Source organism: Aedes albopictus, chromosome 1 (genome assembly GCF_035046485.1).
Source record: "Aedes albopictus strain Foshan chromosome 1, AalbF5, whole genome shotgun sequence".
Taxonomy (NCBI): Eukaryota; Metazoa; Arthropoda; class Insecta; order Diptera; family Culicidae; genus Aedes; species Aedes albopictus.
In genome coordinates this window covers 152,769,814-152,791,117 of record NC_085136.1, presented here as the reverse complement: position 1 = coordinate 152,791,117, position 21,304 = coordinate 152,769,814, and the positions used below count along the sequence as shown (strand labels likewise).

General features: G+C 38.0%; 2 protein-coding genes across 2 annotated transcripts in view; one reads left to right on the top strand and one right to left on the bottom strand.

Annotated features, from left to right (window-relative positions):
- The window catches only part of LOC109412946 (uncharacterized), a 72,707-nt gene that overhangs the window by 17,342 nt on the left and 34,061 nt on the right, over nt 1–21,304 (bottom strand). The window lies entirely within an intron of this gene.
- LOC134284852 (uncharacterized) lies at nt 1,108–7,895 on the top strand. Its single transcript, XM_062844285.1, is given in 3 exon segments — nt 1,108–1,474; nt 2,261–2,752; nt 2,794–7,895. Coding segments are annotated over 3 exon segments (1,287 nt in total). The 3' UTR covers nt 3,222–7,895.

Here is a 21,304-nt window from a genome sequence, read left to right as displayed (position 1 = left end):
CTTGGCATTGGTCATGAGCAGTCTTGCGAATAATCGCGACCATCACGAGACAATCACTTGAACCGCTTTCTGGAGTCACTTTTCCCAAGGTGATACGAACCAGACAGCATGTCATGCCTGGAATGACAAACATGTTGTGGGTTCCACCCTTCGCAGCTTTGCAGCGATAGCAGTTGCTGAGTATGCTTCAGGCGGGTTGCTAGAGAATCAATCTCTGTGAACAACGATGCATAACGGGTGAAGTGAGAGCGTTTGCCGTAGCCAGGGCGAACTGCGTGGTGCGCTCAATGTTTGCGTTTAAACTGAGCTATGCAAAACGAATAGGATTTATGACGTAGTACCGTGCTTGTGATAATACACATGCATAGTTTACATGCTGTTGCGCGTGCATCTGCTTGAGGCGACGGAGAGAGTCATGACCTAGGTCATGACACTCACATGAGCCGTATCCAAGTCAGGATGATTGTAGCAAAACAAGGGTGACCGGGTGACTATGATGGGATTCTGTCTTTTCTGGTGTTAGCGACTGTAGAGAGAGCGAATCAGAAACCGCAGAGACAGGGTGATACAAGTTTGGTGTTCATCAACTTTTTTGTGACTTGTACGCTGATGCTTCGCGACACTGGTCATGAGATTCACAAGTGTGCTTAGTTTTCGGTGCTACGATGCCTCGTAATCAAACATGACGTTAGCAACCATGTGTCGCATCACTAAGGCAAGCACTCGTGACCTAGAAACCACAGGTAACAATGAATGAGTTTTGCATTACCTGACCGTCAGTCGTTCGAACCGTCATCGTTTTGACCTTCATTCGTTGCCGTCTTCCCAAGTAATAAAATAGGTAATTAGTTCAACTTTTTTGTGAATATTTAGTTTACTATGGTTGATTTTTGGAATGTCTAGTGAATATATCTTAAGACATGGCACTACAAGCAATTCCCAAAGGCCAGGGAAGCGTACGTATGCGTCCATCGCATGGAGTTTTATTCAAAATGTAGATGGTAGGTACTGCTGCAAAATCGACGAGTACGGTACCTTATCCGCCACTTCCGGACTGTGCACCCTGTGGCTTCCAGTGCTAATGGCTTATCTACGGAAGCGGAGCCGATGAGCAAGAAACGAGTAATTGCGAGGGTTCCAGTAGCCATCGATACTCAGCGGTACGTAGAAGGTTGTATGGCATTTACAACAGAGCATCATCTTCCCATGCGGTGCTTCGAATGGGAGGACCTGAAAATGCTGCTGGATCCGATCGAGGAGGCTCTCGGAGTGCGCATAAACAGGAAGAATACTTGGAAGAATATCAAAACTCTGTTGGCCACCGGATCCGCTGGACTGGAGAAAACCATCAAGAGGGAAATGGCGGGAACCCTGTTCTGCTTACGCATTGACTCGGCCTCGCGTCACGGGCGCCATATCCTTGGCGTTGATGCACAATTCTTCCTGGAAAATGAAGCAGTCACTCGCACTCTAGGTAAAACATTTTTTTTTTTTTCAAATACTCTTATTAATTATATATGGGTTTATGTGGATAAGGATACGAATCATTCAGAATTTCTACCTGCGAATAATGTATTTGTTAAAAATAAAGCCACGCTCGTATAGTTGACGATCAGTTTTGCAGATTATGTGGTTCATTCATCGTAAAACTTCTTACATAAAGCCAGTTGAGCATTCCTTTCTTCATCAGGAATCTGATAAATTTTTTCCGTGATGTTCAATAAATATGACACTCACTATTAACAATCAATCAATTTGTATCTCTGAAAAATGTAAAAAGTTTTACACTTCTTCCCGTAAGTTCCTGAACACCCTATTTTTGAAAAATTCACACATTTTGTTACCATCGGTTTTTTTTTACTTTTTTCAACTTTATGACATAACTCCCAGAGTAGTAAATGTTTTCGGTCTGATTGTTATCATGCATGCTCACTCCTAACAAAAAATATAAAAGTAAAAACAAAACAAGTATCGCTTATTAGCTTATTAGCTATCTGATGATTTTGGAGGAAAAGAAGGGGAGCTTCTAGAAGCCATGGCGACTGACCTGAGCAAGCAATTCAATATTGTGAGATGCTTGGTACACACGCTCCAACTAGCTTTGAATGATGTGGTATCAAATACGGACTGCAATATTAAAAAAATAACAGATTTTTCGAAGCAAATGAAGAAAATAAAATACAAATACTTTTTCGACGCGAATGAAGTATCATATCCCCCCCCCCTCTGGTGCCCAACAAGGTGGAGCGGAAAATATAAGTTGATAAACAGCTTTATCAAACAAGAGGTGGCTTTCTAAAAGATGGGCGAAAAATTTCCAGACCAGGTAATTTATTTTTCATTACAACTATACTGATAACTTATACATCACTTCACTCTACTATTCTAGCACTGAGTGAAGAAGACTGGCAGTTCTGTCATGATTTTGAATCTGCGTTCAAACCCCTCCACGTTATGACAAAGACATTGCAGAGCAATAATCAAGTTTTCCCTGACTTTTGCATGGAATGGATTCTAGCGATCCGCGACCTCCGAATTATGCAGAGTAATCCGTTCTCCTACTCACTGATCGAGGCACTTAATGTAAGGTTGGCGAGTCTGAAGAGCAACATGCTGTTCAAAGTATCCTTGTTCGTTGACCCTAGATTTACGTACTTGAACTCCACGTTTTTTTACCCCGGACGAGAAAGAAGAAATTCAGGTATAATTATAGTGAATCAAAACATCGAATTTATGATTTTTAGATTAACATGTTTTAGAACTACGTTGTAAGCCTATGGGAAAAAATTGAAGCCTTCAGAACGAAAGAAAAAACTACCGATACCAGGCAAACACAAGATTCCAACTCTACCAATGACATCGATAGCTATTTGGCTGAGATGTTCGGTGGGTCCAGCTCAAAAGATGATACGCTTCAAGATCCCAAAACTAAAATTATGCAGCAACTCAAGATGCTAGAAATTGAACCACGAAAGCCTCATGATTATGATGTTTGGAGCCATTGGTTGCTGAAAAGGACCACATAACCTGAATTAGCCATAGTGGCCTTGGTTATTCTGGCAACACCGTCAAACCAGGTGTCTGTGGAACGTGCGTTTAGTGCACTTGCTTTGGTGGTATCAGACGCAAGAACCGAGCTCGCCGATGATACTCTTGAAGAGATATTACTTATCAAGTTGAATGCCAATCTTTTCAAAAAAAAAAGTTCCATCGCTTTATGACTGGAAAGATTTGAAAGCGAAGCATTTGTCATAAGCATATCCTAAAGTTACTATCTTTGCGTTATTTTCATTTTTCATAACTATTTTTTGTTTTTTTTTTATTTTTCATACCTATTTTTTTATTTTTCATAGCTTTAAATAAAACTTATTTACACTTCTCCCGTGTCTTTCAATAATTAGTTACAATGTCATATTCCACTATCAATACAAATACGAAGCTGGTCAGCAATGAACAGACCCTAACAAATCTATTAAAGGGGTTTTGTTAGAAGTGAGCACGACAGAAAACAAATAGAACGAAATCAATCGGTGTCGTAGATCGTTTAACCCTTTGGAGCCGGAGGGGCCAATATGCCCCGACGATGAAACCGAGCATAACAAAAGTATTGGAGGCCAGCGAGGTTGCGGCAGCAGTGGAGGAAATATCCTTTAGAGCCGGAGTTAATCCGAAATATATTTTTATGCAACCAGTTGTATTAATACGATATTTTCAAAGCTTGTACATTTATCCAACTAGGCTTGTCGAGTTGGATAAATGTACGGCTCATACTAAATGAATGCTGTTTTTACAACTTGGGGATTTTATGCAGAGTTCCAAATCGATAGTGGAATAGAAGGTAAAATAAGAACCATCCCGTACATTTTTTTTGCAAAGCCAATAAATTGCAATTACAATCTGCATTAACCTCCTCTATCGATGCGTGATTTATTAATGTATGCGCTCATCGGTTCAATAGCATTTTTTTAATGTAGGGTAATGGCTATAATGGTACCCTATTTGGCCATAGTGAAAATATGAAAGTTTTATTAGCAAGATATTGAATGTATCTTCTCATTAAAACTCTTGAAGTGATGCAAAATTTTGAATTATCTCAAATAACCACTATGACTAAATAGGAAACCTTTCAAGGAACCTTCCTAATGTACACCATATGCTTCAATAATTCTCATTTACCCTTGAGATGCATATGAGACTATCATTTATGCACATGAACCGTACGTAAAGGTGTAGTTATGGAAACTTTATTGACAAACCCCATTTTACACATATTTATTGATAGTTATCTTCACATGGCTTTACTAAACTTAGAATATATTTCCATATGTGTTATTTGGAGTCGACATACTGCTGCCTTTTTGCCACGACCGTCATGACCGTCAATTCAATGAGCAAACGAACGTTACGCAAAACATGAAGCATGATTGTTGCAGTCCCCGAGGTAACAACGCAACCGACAAACAGTTTGTTTTTTCGGCTTGACTACATACTACGGCGACTTGATGAGCCTATTGCGATTGTGTGGCAGTGAAAACGAAACACTTCTCAGGGTGGCTTGACAGTGAGAACTAACGGTGACCAATGCCAAGCCTGCTTTGTAGGCAGCATTCAAAATAGTGATCGCCCTAAAGTTCTCACATTCCAAATGGTCGCCTTTCTTGTGAATGGGGCAGATTACCCCTTCCTTCCACTCCTCCTATAGCTGTTCGGTTTCCCAGATCCTGACTATCAGCCGATGCAGACAGGTGGCCAACTTTTCTGGGCCCAGTTTGATGAGTTCAGCTGCGATACCATCCTTACCAGCTGCTTTGTTGGTTTTGAGCTGGTGAATGGCATCCTTAACTTCCCTCAGCGTGGAAGTTGGTTCATTTCCGTCCTCCGCTGCACTGGCGTCGTCGTTTCCTCCGTTACCGTGGGCTCCCGTGCCTACGTTCTCCACGCCATTCAGGTGCTGATCGAAGTGCTGCTTCCACCTTTCGATCACCTCACGTCCATCCGTCAAGATTCGTCCGTGTTATCCCTGCATATTTCGGCTCGCGGCACGAAGCCGTTGCGGGATGCGTTGAGCTTCTGATAGAACTTCCATGTTTCTTGGGTACGGCACAGCAGTTCCATTTGTTCACACTCCGCTTCTTCCAGGCGGCGCTTTTTCTCCCGAAAGAGGCCAACTGTTGACCAACCTAACTTGCGTAAGGCATATAGGAGGAACTGCTTTTGTGTTGATTCGATTCGATCCACATGTGTTACCATGTAGGGACCATACTATGCTACAGTATTCTAGAACTGATCTTACATAAGCGACGTACAATGTTTTAATCGTGTATGGGTCCTGAAAGTTGTAGCTAAAACGCTTAATGAAGCTTAACATATTAGTCGCTTTATGAGTGATAGCGTTATAATGATCGGTAAAAGTTAATTTGGAATCTAAGATAACACCTAAATCTCTAATTCTATTGCACTTTTCAACTTCTTGGTTTCCTAAAGATACAATTAATGGTGGTGTACCGTAATCCGGGGTAACATTGATCAGAATTTTCGATCTATCTTGAATAATTCTCTTGTTAAAGAAAAGGTTATATGTTTTATATTTTTAAAACAAGTACTGGCCCTCTGAGTATGTGTTAAGCCACTCGAAAAAGTATTGTATAACTTTAAAACATGTTTAAATAGGCTTTTTAATCTAATGTTTGATTTTGTTAATTTGGGGTAACATTGATCATGTCAGTGATCAATGTTCGTTTGTGATGAAAATATCCTTACTTACCAAATTCGAGGTCGCTGATTTCAAATATGTTGTCCAAATTCTTATAAGTTATGTACTTTTTGAGTTATTTTAGGATTAAAATCCTCCAAACCGCGAAAAACGCCTTAAGGTAGGCCATGTCTCAAGGAATTGATAGCCTACTTTTAATAAATCGTATATTTCATTATAAAAACGCATTTTCATAAAAGTTTTGTTTATTAAATCCAACTCTAGGATATCGTATTGATATAATACAATGATTTCGAACCTCATATTGTATCTAGTATTCACGCCAAGCATGGATGTTTGGCAATGTATCTCATCGCGTTACGAAACACAATTTTGGAAATTTCAATGTTTATGAAATTCAATTTCCATTAATTTCATTACATTTAATAGCTAAATGATAGCAGATTACGATATACCATTTGATAGAAGAAACTGATTCAATGTAAAATGCTTGTTTGAACATTTCATAAGGTCGGTCAAGCTGATCAATGTTACCCCGCCGATCAATGATACCCCGTTTTACGGTACTATGTTTTCTGCTGTACGTAATTGAATTACATTTTTTCACATTTAACTGCAGCAGGCTTTTACTACAACATTGGTCAAATATGCGTATTTCACTCAAAAAACATTCTTTGTCTTCTTCATTTTTTATTTCTTTAAAGAGTTTCATATCATCAGCGTATATAAGGATTTTGAGATGTTTTAGAATATACGTGATATCATTTACGAACAATATGAAAAGCAAAGGCCATAAATGTGAACCTTGGGGAACTCCTGATGATACGTTGATAGGTTCTGACTTCTTCCCCTCAAATCTTACTATCTGTAATCGGTCAGTTAAGTACGATTCGATCCATTTAAGTAGTCTTGACTCGATTCCCATTTTATCAAGCTTGAAAATCAACATTGGAATGTCAAGTCTGTCGAACGCCTTACTGAAATCGGTGTAAAGTGATTCAATATAGTTACCGCTGTCCATTACACATAAGGTGTAATTAACAAATTCTAACAAGTTTGTTGTAGTCGACCGACCTTTGAAAAATCCATGTTGTGCATTTGTTATTCTTAGTTAGATTTGATTAAACACACATCTGAAGTTCGGATGTTGCAGCTCAACATTTAGTAAGAAAATTGCATACGTTCAGGCGTTTCCAAAAGCAAAAGTTTCAATCTCGTTGACTGATAAAATCCATAGTCGTACATATTTAAAACATTTACTTTGGTACCGTAATCTGGGGGCTAGTTGATCAGCGGAGTGAAGTTAATCACTATGGGATCCGCGTCCTGCAACCGCTGAGGATGCCACAATTCTGTTTGAATGGAAGTAGTAAGGACTGTATCGGAAATTAACTATATATGTTCAAAACATCCTAAAAATAATTTATTCAATGATTTTTAATGAAACTCAACGTACATATGTACAGATGGAATTATTATTATTAAAATTGCGAAAAAATCCACAGCTCAGGTGAGATTTGAACTCACGACCCTTATACGCTAGACAAGTGCTTTTCTAACTAAGCTACCGAGCCAATTAATGACACGGCATTTTGGTTGGTACAAGGTAATTCCAATCTCATCGATCATGCTTCATCTTTCCCTTAAATTTCACCGCAAATATATCCATCTCTTATGTACACATGCATGAAGAGCGATGCGATTTATTTACTGTTGAAACTGTTTGCCTAACTTTCAGGCGTCTCTTCATCACCGACTGTGGTGAGGAAGAACAATTGAAACCTGGTAGGCGACCAACGTGTCGTTCGCACTCTTTCATATACGACAGATTACTACAGAAGAGGTAGAAGCTCGAATATGACTTAAGGGCAAAGTCTTCGGTATACCAATCCGTGTGGTCAATTAATGATTTTTAATGAAACTCAACGTACATATGTACAGATGGAAATATTATTAGTAAAATTGCGAAAAAATCCACAGCTCAGGTGAGATTTGAACTCACGACCCTTATACGCTAGACAAGTGCTTTTCCTACTAAGCTACCGAGCCAATTAATGCCACGGCATTTTGGTTGGTACAAGGTAATTCCAATCTCATCGATCATGCTTCATCTTTCCCTTAAATTTCACCGCAAATATATCCATCTCTTATGTACACATGCATGAAGAGCGATGCGATTTATTTACTGAAAGTTAGGCAAACAGTTTCAACAGTAAATAAATCGCATCGCTCTTCATGCATGTGTACATAAGAGATGGATATATTTGCGGTGAAATTTAAGGGAAAGATGAAGCATGATCGATGAGATTGGAATTACCTTGTACCAACCAAAATGCCGTGTCATTAATTGGCTCGGTAGCTTAGTTGGAAAAGCACTTGTCTAGCGTATAAGGGTCGTGAGTTCAAATCTCACCTGAGCTGTGGATTTTTTCGCAATTTTACTAATAATATTTCCATCTGTACATATGTACGTTGAGTTTCATTAAAAATCATTAATTGACCACACGGATTGGTATACCGAAGACTTTGCCCTTAAGTCAATTTATTCAAGTTATAAACAATTTTATTTTTGGAGGTACTATATAAATCCTCAGAAAAAGGAATGGCACTTTTGCTTTTGTAAAAATAATTATTTTACATGGTCATCAATCTCAAAGTTTAAACGCATGATCTTGAAATTTTGGACACCTCTTAAAAATTTGAAATTGCGGAAAAAATGGAATCTTTTTTTGATTTTTTAAGATATATTAGCGCAAATATATTCTTTCCCAGATTGCTGATAATATAGGTAAAAAAATTTTTTCAAGAAAAAATTCGATTCCATTTTAGCGCAATTCTTAAAAATGAAAAAAGGTCATTTTTCAGGGACCCTATTTTTTGATGCTCATTCAAAGCACGATTACGCAAATAAAAAATACATCAAATTGATGATTCATTTTTTTTTAATTGGAAATGTTTTTAAACTTAACGATGAGGTAGCTTTAGTAGAGAACGGAATTGTATAACCTTTGAAGATATTTAAAACAGACTGTCAAAGTTCGACAAAAAATTAGTGTTATTTTAGGATAGGTCATTTTTTAAATGTTGAGGGTTTTTTCGATCATAATTTTTTTTTTTAAGTTGGTGTTCGGTGATATGTTATGTGTACATAACTGCTAACAATAATTAATATTTTTTGGATTTTTCGCCGTACAAGTTTTAATCGCTACAGGTTATTGAAACGCTGAAAAATTTTAAAAAAACAACAATTTGTCCAAAACTTTAATTTGTGAGATGCTACAATATTTTCAATAATGCTAAACATTTTTCATTTTTTTTTTCAGGCTGTTCTAAACTTGACTGTATTGTGAAGATTTGATAGAAGAACCGAATTGATAAGACCAAACACGCTTCGAGATAGAGCATCCTGAATGTTTATAGTTAATTTCCGATACACTCCTTAGTAAGCAATCGAAACTATTGACGTATATCAATTGCGTGACCATAATTGAAGTATTTGTGAAGGTTTTTATGCCAAATGTGACAGATTTTACGGAAAATTATCAACTTTTTTGGATGTGTATTTCAAATAGGGTGAAAACACTGCCTTTTAGAAATTCGCCTCCCACCACGCCTTGTTTATTAAATGACTCACAAAACACATTAATTTATTCATGGTAGGCTTATTGAAATAAGCTTTGAGTTAAATTGATGTTATCATATAAGTTTTATATAAAAATAGCATATTTTTGCGGAAACTAGACGATTTTCCAAGAAATTGCCTACATTTGAGCGTTTAATGTGGGTCATCCTGTAACTTACAAAACTTTATTTTACTTTTAATGCACAAAATACACCACTTGTAAGAATTTGACAAATTTATTCAGATCTAGTGTCATCAAATTTGGTGTGCTCAATAATTTTCCTTTCTTAGAATGTTATGTCATTGATTCATCAGCTCCACCTCGGATTGAAAGTTTTCAAATTTAGCCATTGCCCATTAGAGCATTTTTTTTTATAAAATGTAGCAGCTTCTTGTAAGACTTTCGTGTGCGGAACTTGAAACAGGTCCACTTGGCGCATGTGTTAAGAATATTTGTTTGAGTCATATGCGATGTGCCTGATTTTATCCAAAAGAATAGAGGAAAAGTGAAACCCCCAGATTACGGTAATTGAAAGATACCACACACTGTCTTTTTCATTGCAACTATTTAAAAATTGTTCACCAAAATATGTGGATCAGTGATCATTTGTGAATTAGTGTGTTCAGTTATGTCCAAACCGTTTGTTCCCATGTGAAGGACTGAAATAGTTTTTTTTTTATCTGTATTAACGAGATTTTTAGCCCTGCCTAGGCTAAAGTTCATCTCGGGACCCATGCTTTACTTTCCTTCCGAAGGAAGAACTCACATTCTGCGAGTTTGACGGGAGTGGGATTCGATCCCAGGTCCTCGGCGTGATAGTCAACTGTTCTAACCATTACACCAGACACTGGAATAGTGATTATGATATACACACTCTAGCCACGATATCAGAATTTTCTCAAACTTTCACCGAGATTCGCACAGCCGAGTGCTAGACAAACAACATTACCGAGATCATAGCAACTGTGGAAGCTTATTATTGAGATTCGGGTACTGTTTTACAGAGAATCAGCTAACAAACGTAATTTGCATTGATATATCAGTTTTTCAGTTTGCTGAGATATTTGTCGGTGGCCTTGATTTGATGGCCCTGAGAGTTTATAATACATATTTTTCCTTCTCATGGCTTTCATAAACATTGCCTTGTTTGTCCTCAGCATCCCACTCGGTGAACTGCTCAACACGAACTTTCCTCCTCTTCGACGGGTTTATCGTGTCCTCGTCTATCTCACTCTTTCGCTTCACGCTTACTACTTCCACAGGCATCTTCCAATAACCGTGATAACTTTTCCACAATTCCACTTCTGCACTACAGAATTTCCGGCTAAAGCCCACCTGTCCCAACACAATGGCATGGCAAATGATGTCTGTGATAGGGAATATCATGAAACACCCAACATGATTGAAAGGCCTTCTCCGATACAGTCAGTGGGTGAAAATATACATTGACATAGTGTGAAATCTGCATTGATTTATTGGTGTATTGATCTATAGTTTGATTCTAATCAGTGTACGCAGAACATGGCATCGCAAGCGAAAAATAGCCAACAAAGAACTCGAAGACGTCAACGCAAACAAGACGTTGAGAGTTTGATTATTTTCACAAAATGGTTGATTCAGATCCGTTTTCTGACGATCAAGTAAAAAGTGCCCACCCTTAATCGATATTTCGTTTTACTAAGATTGCTAATTGTTTAATGTTGATGAAATAGTAAAGATTAAGAAGACGAGTGAATTAGACTTGAGAAATTTATTTACTTTCAGCCCTGAGCACCCATAATGGTGCTTAGGGCCGGCAAGCATATAAGAAATAATATCGTAATAAATTGTTTCCACAATTCTTCAGTGAAATGTTTGGTAGTCCTGAACAGGACTGTTTTAAACTTGATGAATTCAAGAATGCTTCACCATCGGAGCAGTAGTGAAAGACACGCGAATGGTATTGTCATGCTCATATACCTCCCGGTGCAAGTAAATATACTTGCGGTTGTTCATCTTCCTGCGGTTCCTTATCCTATAATGCTTGGCAGCCATCTACTAAATAGTAGCGCCCTCTCAACGTGAAACTGCAAATTTGTGGCGCTTGGTAATTAGTATGCACTTTATTTGTCTCTAACTAGAATTTTACGATGCCACTGTATTCGATTCCTTGCCGCAAGCATTCAAGATGTCTACGATGGGTGAAAGAAATAGGCTATAATCGAAAATTGCAATATTCGAAAATTAAAAATATTACGAAACTTTTGCAAATTAGTATACATTGCAAGATCATACCTCGACAAGCCTCGTTGAATAAATGTACGACTCGTGCTGAAACAATCAACTCGTTAGCTGCCGTAATTCTGCAAAGTGACGTAAGCGACATTGACTGTTTTGGCCAATTTTTTGGTTATTATGCATAAAGCTCTTGCTCATCCTCTATGTTTCTATCCATAGATGATAGATTTCGACTAGATCTTGCATTCTTATATAGCAGGAATACCACAGTGATATTTTTACACCAGATATTGTATATAATATACCAAAAAATATTGAAATTTTGAATGGCGCTTACGTCATTTTGCAGAATTACGGCAGTTAGGTACATAAATAACTTATGGTACATCATTTGTTCGGTAATTCAGTAACTCTCCAGTTGAAATAGATAAACGCAATTGTTTCTCAATATAGAGGGATGCAATTAGAAATTGACAGAAAAAGAACAACATGGTTTTAAAGGAAATTTTTGAAACAAACTCGATCGATCCCGGTATTATGCCAAAAGTGGCTGTGGATATATAGCCAAGTAATGTGTGATACCTTGAGCAAACTATTGACAAAGCATAATCGTACAACGTCCTTGGTTTTGCGGTTCCATAGGAGGTTTTTTATTTGCAAAAACGTTCAAACTTCCATGAAACATGTTTGATTTGCTCCCTTCAATATCATTGGGTGGTAGACTTGGTCGTAAGCGAACTCCTTTTGAAAAATGCAAAGAGTCAACCAAGCCTTACAGCAGCCATGCGAAATGAAAATCAAACGGCAGAACTTGTACTCGCCACACAAGTGAAGCTCCGCTAATCAGGACAAGCACATGCAGCTAATATTCTCAAAGAGCCTATGTAGACAACACCATCATAGGCTCTAAGGATGGCACAATCGTGGAGAAAAGCATTGTCGATGCGAGACTGTCGATGTGAGACTTTCAAAGTCACAGTATAAAAAAATTCAATCGGGAGCCATGGAGAGACATGCAAATTTGTATCTACCGTACCACCATGTCACAGAGGCGAGAAGACTTGCTTTCCCGATGAGGCTTTTATAACAGCAGTGACACTTCGGCGCGAATCGTCGATATCAATGAAGAATTTCTGGACAGCTTCAATGACGATGAACTTCTTAATATTGAATTATTAGTCAAATGGGGCATGGATGGTAGTTCGGGAACGTCAGAGTTCAATCAGATATTTGAAGATGATGATGGTACACACAGCAGGCCCCATATAGCCGAGGCGGTAAACGCACGGGTATTCAGCATGACCATGCTGAGGGTGACGGGTTCGATTCCCGGTCGGTCCAGGATCTTTCCGTGAAGGAAATTTCCTTGACTTCCTTGGGCATAGAGTATCTTCGTGCCTGCCACACGATATACACTACCCGTCATAAGTACGGACTCACAAAAAGTATTGCAACAATATTGCATCACGCTGACTCACCTCCATATTTCTAAAACTAGAACACCTACAAAAATGCCACCTTCAGAAAAGTTGTTGCTTTTGGGCTTCTGAATAACTTTTCTGAAGACAGCATCTTTGTAAATCCTCAGGGTTTGAAGATATCGAGGTGAGTCAGGGTGATGCAATATTGTTGCAATACTTTTTGTGAGTCCGTACTTATGACGGGTAGTGTACACATGCAAAATGGTCATTGGCAGAGGAAGCTCTCAGTTAATAACGACATCGACAAGGTTCGGCAACTACAGGAAAATCAGGAAGCAGTCCGATTTAGAGCACCTCTCAACGCATGGATAGGGGTTTTCCAGTATTTTATTCATGTAGCATACCGGCTGGAAACGAAGGGGCAGTCACGTGGTGAGGATAAAGTGAAAATGACGGAACGAAAAGAAGGAGCGAGAGGGTCTAGCCTCACAAACACTGAGGGCTAAAGCACCATGAAAATCACAAAGCATAGCAAAATCATTTACATTTATTTAGTATTTTGCCAAACATGGTCACCTATTCTGGGGTCCTATTACCTCCTACGCTGCGCTTAACTCTTATGGCTAGTTTCCACCTGGTAAGTACTGTGTAAAAGGATAGGACAAGTAATGGTCAAGTAAAACTTTTGCAATCAAAATTACTTTAGCGTTCGCAGTTGATAAGTAATTCGCAGCCAAAAAGATTTGCCAACAGATATTTTGAAATATGCGAACTTTTTTGAACTTTTAATGAATGGAGAATATAGTCCATTTGTCTAAAACGTAGTTTCAGGAAAGAAACATTCGAAATTAAAATTATACTTGATTTTATACGAAAAAGTTGCGTCCTCCGTTTTTTGTGCATGGAAATTATAATTTTCACACCATCTAAAATAAGATTTAGTGATTAATTTATTGCAGGTCGATTAAAACCTGATATTTCTAGAACACATGCAAGAAGTTTTGCTGTATCTACATGCTTAACATGTTTATATTTTCTTCATTATTATATCAAAAATCAAGTTTGGAAATATCTTCTGCTGTCGGGGAAAAATGGACACTCATTTTTTTGAAAGAAAGGGCAAGGGAAAAATATAACATAAATCACAAACCTACTAAATTCTTCGATTTTAGTATATTTTCGGTTGAATGTTCACTATAGTAGACATAAGGTGAAACAAATTGGTCAAAAAACGACAGCAGTGGAAAATAGTTGTTCTAGGCACAGCTGTACATGCCGACAAAACCGAAGCTTTATCCAAAACAGCCTGAATTTAAATTAACTGAACAAAAATGAACTACTTCGGCGTATTATTCATCTATAATAGTTGTTTTGTAATGAAATGACTTTATAGGTGTAAATAATGTACGAAATTCGTAAAAGTCTCATGGTGTCCATATTGCCCCAAGGGGGTGTCCATTCTGCCCCGTATGCTTGAAGACGGTAATGAAAAACTAACATTTTTTGAAGTGGATAAATCATTTTTCTTCGTGAGCATTCTAATGCAATAGATGCTAAATAGACTTTAAAAGGATACATGTATCAAAAAACTAAACTTTTTTGACATCTTGCCAGGTAAAGTTGGCAAAAACCTTAGGGTGTCCATATTGCCCCGCCTACCCCTATTATTCCGTGAGTAAAAGTGACATTTTTCTTTCTTTTTGTTTCTTCTTTCGCACCAAAGACATCAGTGTGCATTAAGCTGTTAGTACACAGGGGCCTTAGGCCTATAGTACACAGGGTCATAGGCGCCAACTTAGGGGGGGCAAGCATAGGTTTGCCCCCCAATAATTGAAGATTTTTAAATTTTCCCGTATAAAAAATCAGGAAAAACTGGCTTTGCCCCCCCAATAATTTGACCAAGTTGGCGCGTCTGCACAGGGTTAAAGATTTGACAAGGGAAGAACTCAAAATAAAACATCTGTTTGAAGTGCAACGGAATGCGGAAGCCCTGTGGTATGTACTCAAAAATCCGCAACTCTGCCGCTGTAGCAAAACGCATTGAGCGTGGATTTCCTGCGGTTAATTTCAAAACAACTTCAGTTTGGTGAATAAGTTTGTTTCCTAGAAGAAAGTAATTATGTGAGAATCTGCAGCATTGCTCTTGCTCTGTCTCGCTCTATCGTTTGTAATTGTGGGACGATAATGAGGTTATAGAGAGAAAATTAGTCCAGTAAAAATCCAAAGATTTTGAGAACGAACAACCAGGTCAATCCATGAGATATAAAGAAGTTAATACGGAAAGAAATTCCAAGAATTCCATTCTCATAAAAGAAAGTTATGATTTTATAGGAGTCCGAGTATTGTCCGAGATTCTTCAAGAAGCGGGAAATACTATTAAAAAAACTAATAATTCGGCGAAGCTCCTCAAGTTCTTCAAAGAAGCTGTGGATCCAAGAGAAGCTAACGATTTCAATAGAAAGTTCGGGAGTTCTGGGAGTTTTGGAAAGATGGTGTTTTTGAGTTCTTCATGAAAATAGCTCTTAATTCCAGGAACAAGCTGGTTAGATCTCGAAAATCCCTAAAACAGTTCTATCAGGAGTTCCTCCAGGAGTTCTCCGGAAATTTCTCCAGAAGTTCCCCGGGCTTTCCTCCAGGGAGTTCCTCGAGAATTCCTCAAAGAGTGTTCCGAAAATTCCTCCAGGGATTTCCCAGGAAATCATTCAGAAATTTTCAGGTGAATCCTCTAGGAAATCCCCGATAAAACTTCCTAGAGTTTCCGGGTATGCCTCCAGAAGTTCCCCGTTAATTCTTTAAGGAGTATATCCAGGCGTTCCCCAGAAAATTACCGGAGAAATCCCCGAAGCAATTTCTTGAGCAATTACCAGAGGATCTTCTGGAGCAAATCTCCAAAAATTCCTTCTAAGATTTTTCCAATAATTCCTCCGGAGATTCCCCCAATAATTCACCGGAGATTCTAACGGGAATTCCTCCGGGGATTCCTCCAGGAATTTCTTCGGAGATTCCTCCAGGAATTTTTCTGGAGATTCCTCCAGAAATTACTGCAGGAATCTTTGGGGGAATTCCTGGAGGAATCTTTGGAGGAATTATTGGAGAAATCTTCCCAAGTAACAATTATACTTTTGTGGCAATCCTGAAGTAATTTCTAAGATAGAATAATAAAACTTAGCAATAAAGCTCTTTGTTCTGCGAATCCGAGATAAAATAGGCATAAAACATCCATAAGACTAATCTGGCCCACTCTTCAGGAGATCTTCAAAGCTGCTTTCGAAGACTGCTTTGAAACTAGTTGTGTTTATGTACTTGCACTGATGATTGATTATAAGAACTTCATGAAACTTTAACAAGAATAGCTTGAAGCATGTTGATCTTATAGCTGTCTTTATCAAAAGTGTCAACAGTGCATAATAAATGAAATGTTTTACCCAAGCGTTTTGCAGATGCAAACAAATTTTGTTTCATGGATGAAATGCAAATTAATTTTCATCAAATTGAAATGGCTAAAGCATTAAAATTGCCTGACAGATCATTGATGACAGGGAATCAAAATTTTCCGTGCCATACCCACTTTTTCGTTGATATGCCGCCCAAAACATACGAAAATAACAAAGCGCCCCAAAAATAATATCAATTATTAATATACGAAGACATCAATTTCCTATAAAAACAAAAGGCTACGCCACTTTTTCAATTCTATCTAAACATGGCTGCCGTTCCAAGCGAACAAAACTCATGCAGCCGCCATCAATTGTTATTACCTTTAATCCAAACCCCCTCAAAACAATGATGGAACCAAGTCACCTTGCATGAAAGCTACAGCCTTTATTGAAGATTGTTTTTACTAGTTATGATCTTAAGGCAGATTTGTTCGTCTTAAATGAAACTTATTCATTTTATTCAAGAGTAACAGCCTTTGACAAATGTTTGTTTACGTTTTCGGTGCTAGAAAGTTGTCTCTGTACATTTCGCGGTGTTTCGCGTCAAGGTGTGCCAATTCTATTTTGTTTCCCTGTATTTTTACAAATAATAATGAAGTGAAACTTACTTAAACTACACTATTTGGCATGAGCTTGAGCAGAGTCACAGTAAGAGTAAGTACCCATTTCATTTTCGATTCGCATAGCTGTGGCCTGTGTGAGGAACTGGTTGAAGGCAGGACGACAGCAGCCAGCTACTCGCATTTTTGATTGGCCGTAAAATCATTATTTCGTTGACATGATTACTTTTTAGCACAAGAATGGCTAAATTACAAGTGAGCAAACATGTTTATGTGTTTATATTTGCATGAGAACGAAGTTTTTCAACCAATTTGTTACATTCATTATTTGGATTGATAAAATAGTTCGTTGTCTTAATATATAAAGAGCCGTCGCACGGCATGTTTTAGTGTCAAAGAGTAATGGTCACCAGTTAACGGTTCCCTCGGGGGTTCCCAGAGTGACCAACGGTGGTCTTGATCACCTTCATCACAACCATCACCACTATTACCAAAAATCATGAAGAAAGAGCCATCGCACAGTATATTTTTGAGAAAAAAAACGCAATTGTCTCCTGTCAGTGCTTGATTCTGTTCTGAGTGAATATGAAAAATACTACCAGTTATCAGCTCCAGCAACCACTACGAAGGAACCCACAAAGGAAGTTCAAAAAAAATATGTTGATGCTTCTTAATCCAAACTTGATACATAAATTGTGCCAAATTCTCAACATGTTTGACCGATGACAATCCGTTACTTAAAATAAAAATGCCAACTGTCGAATCCATCAGTCTGGGTGATTATTATGAATCGAGGATGACATATCACAAAGACCTTAAAGAATTTCGCCCTCATTTCATAATGGTTGGATACAACCGATAAGAAGTGACAATCCCGATCAGTGAACCATCAATCCATCAGTCACCACAGCCATTTGAGCAGAACATGGTTTCCATATTATTCCGCTTCCTCGTATGCGTCCGTCCTTCGCTGGAAGCACGGTCAAACAAAGGCGCCAAGCAATTCAAGGAATGCACCCAGTTATGTTAATTAAGTCAGCAACAACGTACCCGATTGGAAGGAGATATTAAGAAAGCTTCGCAATTCAATTACATATCTTGAAAGATAAGCTAACTTTTTGCATTAACTCTTCAAAACACTAGGCTGATAAGTAGGCATTGACCCTGTGGAGACGTTACAACAAGAAAAAGAAGGCAATCATCACGACATTATTGGTAGAACAAAACAACATCTGTTTGGAATTGTTAAACATTTATGTAATGTCAAAGTTGTTTCTTCTTCCCAATAATAAATCATCATATGAAGTTAGACTATTTGCCTGTTTTAGTATTTTTCAATGGAATTTGAAACATCATATACCTAGGAAGAAAGTCAAAGTGAAGTATTACAAAAATATACCTAGTTATAGTTTGTTTTGTAAGTCAGATTTGCTCCAAGTTCCGAATCCTCCATTTACTGGTATTGCTATAATTAAATAAACGCCCAACACCGCTCGAGCGAAATCTTTAGTAATTTGATATCTTACTTTTCAATTCATACAAACCTATTAGAAAAAAGAAAAGCAAAAGCCAGCTAGAATCATCGCGATCGTGGAACACGTACGAATGATTTGAGCGCGAGTGCTAACAAGAGACGAACCCGGTCGAGCCACACCATCGCATTGCTGGTTGAGGGCAATGGCTGCAAATTGAGATGTCGATTCATGCGGTCGAACTTCATCGTTGGTTTTATTGTTCATAAATCAAGAAGCATCGTCGGCTGTACCTATCCGCTGCATAGCAATTATTCTGTCAGCAGTATGCGCACTGTACCCGAGCGTGTATGAAAACGTCAGGGAGAGTGTGAACTTTAATTGAAACTTTAAAGCTTGCAGCCAGCGTGCTCATCGCATCGCCATCTGCGCTTCTGCAGCTACGTGCAACCAAGTTCAAGTGCTTGCCCCGCAGTGTGCGGTTGGTCAAGCGAATGCAATTTTATTGGCAAGCCGATCGGAATTAAAGCAATTCGTTATAACGAAGAGCTATAACCGGGCTGGAGACGGTATTTCATTGCTGTCTAGGAAACCGGAGAAGGGTTGGTCGCTAGTCAGATGACGAACAAGGTCTAGTTCAGCAGCAGTGGAAATGCATCTCTTGATGTAACGTTACACCGCCAGAAGAGCGCATTCTTTTAGTCATATGGGAAACCTGTTTAACATGTGGAATTTTAAGGATATCTCTTGAACTTAAAATAGTAGAAATATGTGAGCGAGAGAATCATGAGGTCATTAGCGCGTACTGTAATAGTATGCTTTCTCAATTGTTCCGTTCCACATTTCATGTGACGTCAGAAAACTCCATTAGGCAAACATTGATCGAGAAGTGCTGAATATCGTGATCGCAGTCGAAAAATCCATTCATGCATCAGATTCAAATAATAGCATCTGTCGAACATTCCATCGTGGTCCGAGGATTAAAAATAATAACTATTAGTGGTACCTTCCAGCTCTAGGACGGCAGGCATCTTTTCATTATTATTGATGGCATTCAGTATGTCAATAGACACACGATACAATCTCTGCTACATGCTGTGCTTGGTAGTTTGTTTAACCTAAACGTCTGTCAGAAAATGATATTAACGACTTCTGTTGTTCAAGCTACTAATATTGAGAACTGAATAGCTGAAGTCTCATCAGATAATCGTATGTTGACCCGGACGTGTGTAAATTACTTTGTGATCTAGGGTGAAACGTTTTTCAGTTTCTCGCGATTGAGTAAAGCCTGTATCCGCAATAATCGGGACACAGAAGTACGGCTGTAGCTCTGTAATGAATCGGTAAAATTGGCCAAATAATTGACTGAGAACTCTTTGGTGTATGTTTATTATTTGTGCAAAATTTCATAAAAATCGATGCATTACTTTTAACTGTGGGTGAAAAACAAACAGACGTGGTTTCAAGCATTTTGTACAATCATGACCAATTTTCATTCACATAATAGATGATTCTTTTACGCTACAGTCCAAAGTTCTGTGATGATAATTATGAAATTTCGTTAGCAGTTATGATACTTATAGAGACACTTTCTTGCAAAATTTAGTCAATATTTATCAATTGGTTTGAAAGCTACTGGTGTTGATAGGAGTGAGCGTTAGTGAAAATTTTTCGCGTTTTACATGTGCGATTTTTGCCTGTTCATAACCTTTGAATTTCTCTGCCAATTTTTGTGAAATTTTCACAAAAGGTAGTTGATTATGTATTTATTATGCCTGCAAAATTTGATGACTATTGGTATAGTACTTTCAATACTACAATCGAAACAATAAGGGGTGCTGACTAATTGCTGTCTGAGGGGCTAAAATCACGTTTAGTCCCAATACATGTTTCGGCTATAAAATTGTTGATAGAGCATCGATTTTTTTGAAATTTTGCCTATGCAAAAGATGTAGATTGAGAAGTTTTGTTCAAAATTTCAGCCATTTTCTTTGCCAAATTCAAAAGTTACAGCGCTGACAAGCAAAACTAGGGGCTGTACAAAATTCACATTCTACTCTTTCATTGCTACAACAAAAAGCACTGCCCCGATTCACATGAAATTTTGTAGGTAAAATCTTCACATCTTTAGATGTTATTAGGCCAAATTTGCACAATTTTCATGTATCTATTGCAGAGTTACAGCTGTGTTTCTGTGTCCCGATTATTGCGGATACAGGCTTTATAATCGATCAGGGCGATTCGCCAATTGTTAAACACTAACCAAATGTTGAGCAGTTTCTGAAAATTTTATTTTAAATCAAACTTAAGTAATTCTTGCTCAAAGTAAGCATGTGTGCCACGGTATTGCACCAATAAATTATGAATATTTTACGTTAAAAAAAAACTTGATTGCAAATTTGCTTACCGTTGATGACACGAAAACTGCACAATTCCAAAGATTATTTTAAGAAATTGTTGTTACGTAAGCTGTTAAGCTTTACTGGCAAATAGACCACAAATATCAAAGTCACACCATAGTTACAAGAACTGAAAGGATGCCCTTTACACTCTAACATAGTTAAAATAACATTTTCATTGTTATCTATCTAGGGTGATGATGGGTATTATCGGCAGGTTTGTTTTCTTCGTCATGAGAGGTTTTTGTCGGTCAAACATCCTGAAACTTGGTCGTATAATTCAACTTGTTTTGGAAGGATTTGAGGCCAACTCTGAGTTTATTACTTTCAAAAAAAAAAACCCTCTTGACGAAGAGAGCAAAACTGCCGAAAATACACAATTTCCCCTTATATGTATGAAAATGCAGTAGCATACGTGGGACCGCGCAGAACTCTCGAACGGAACGTCCGATTTGGTTAGTC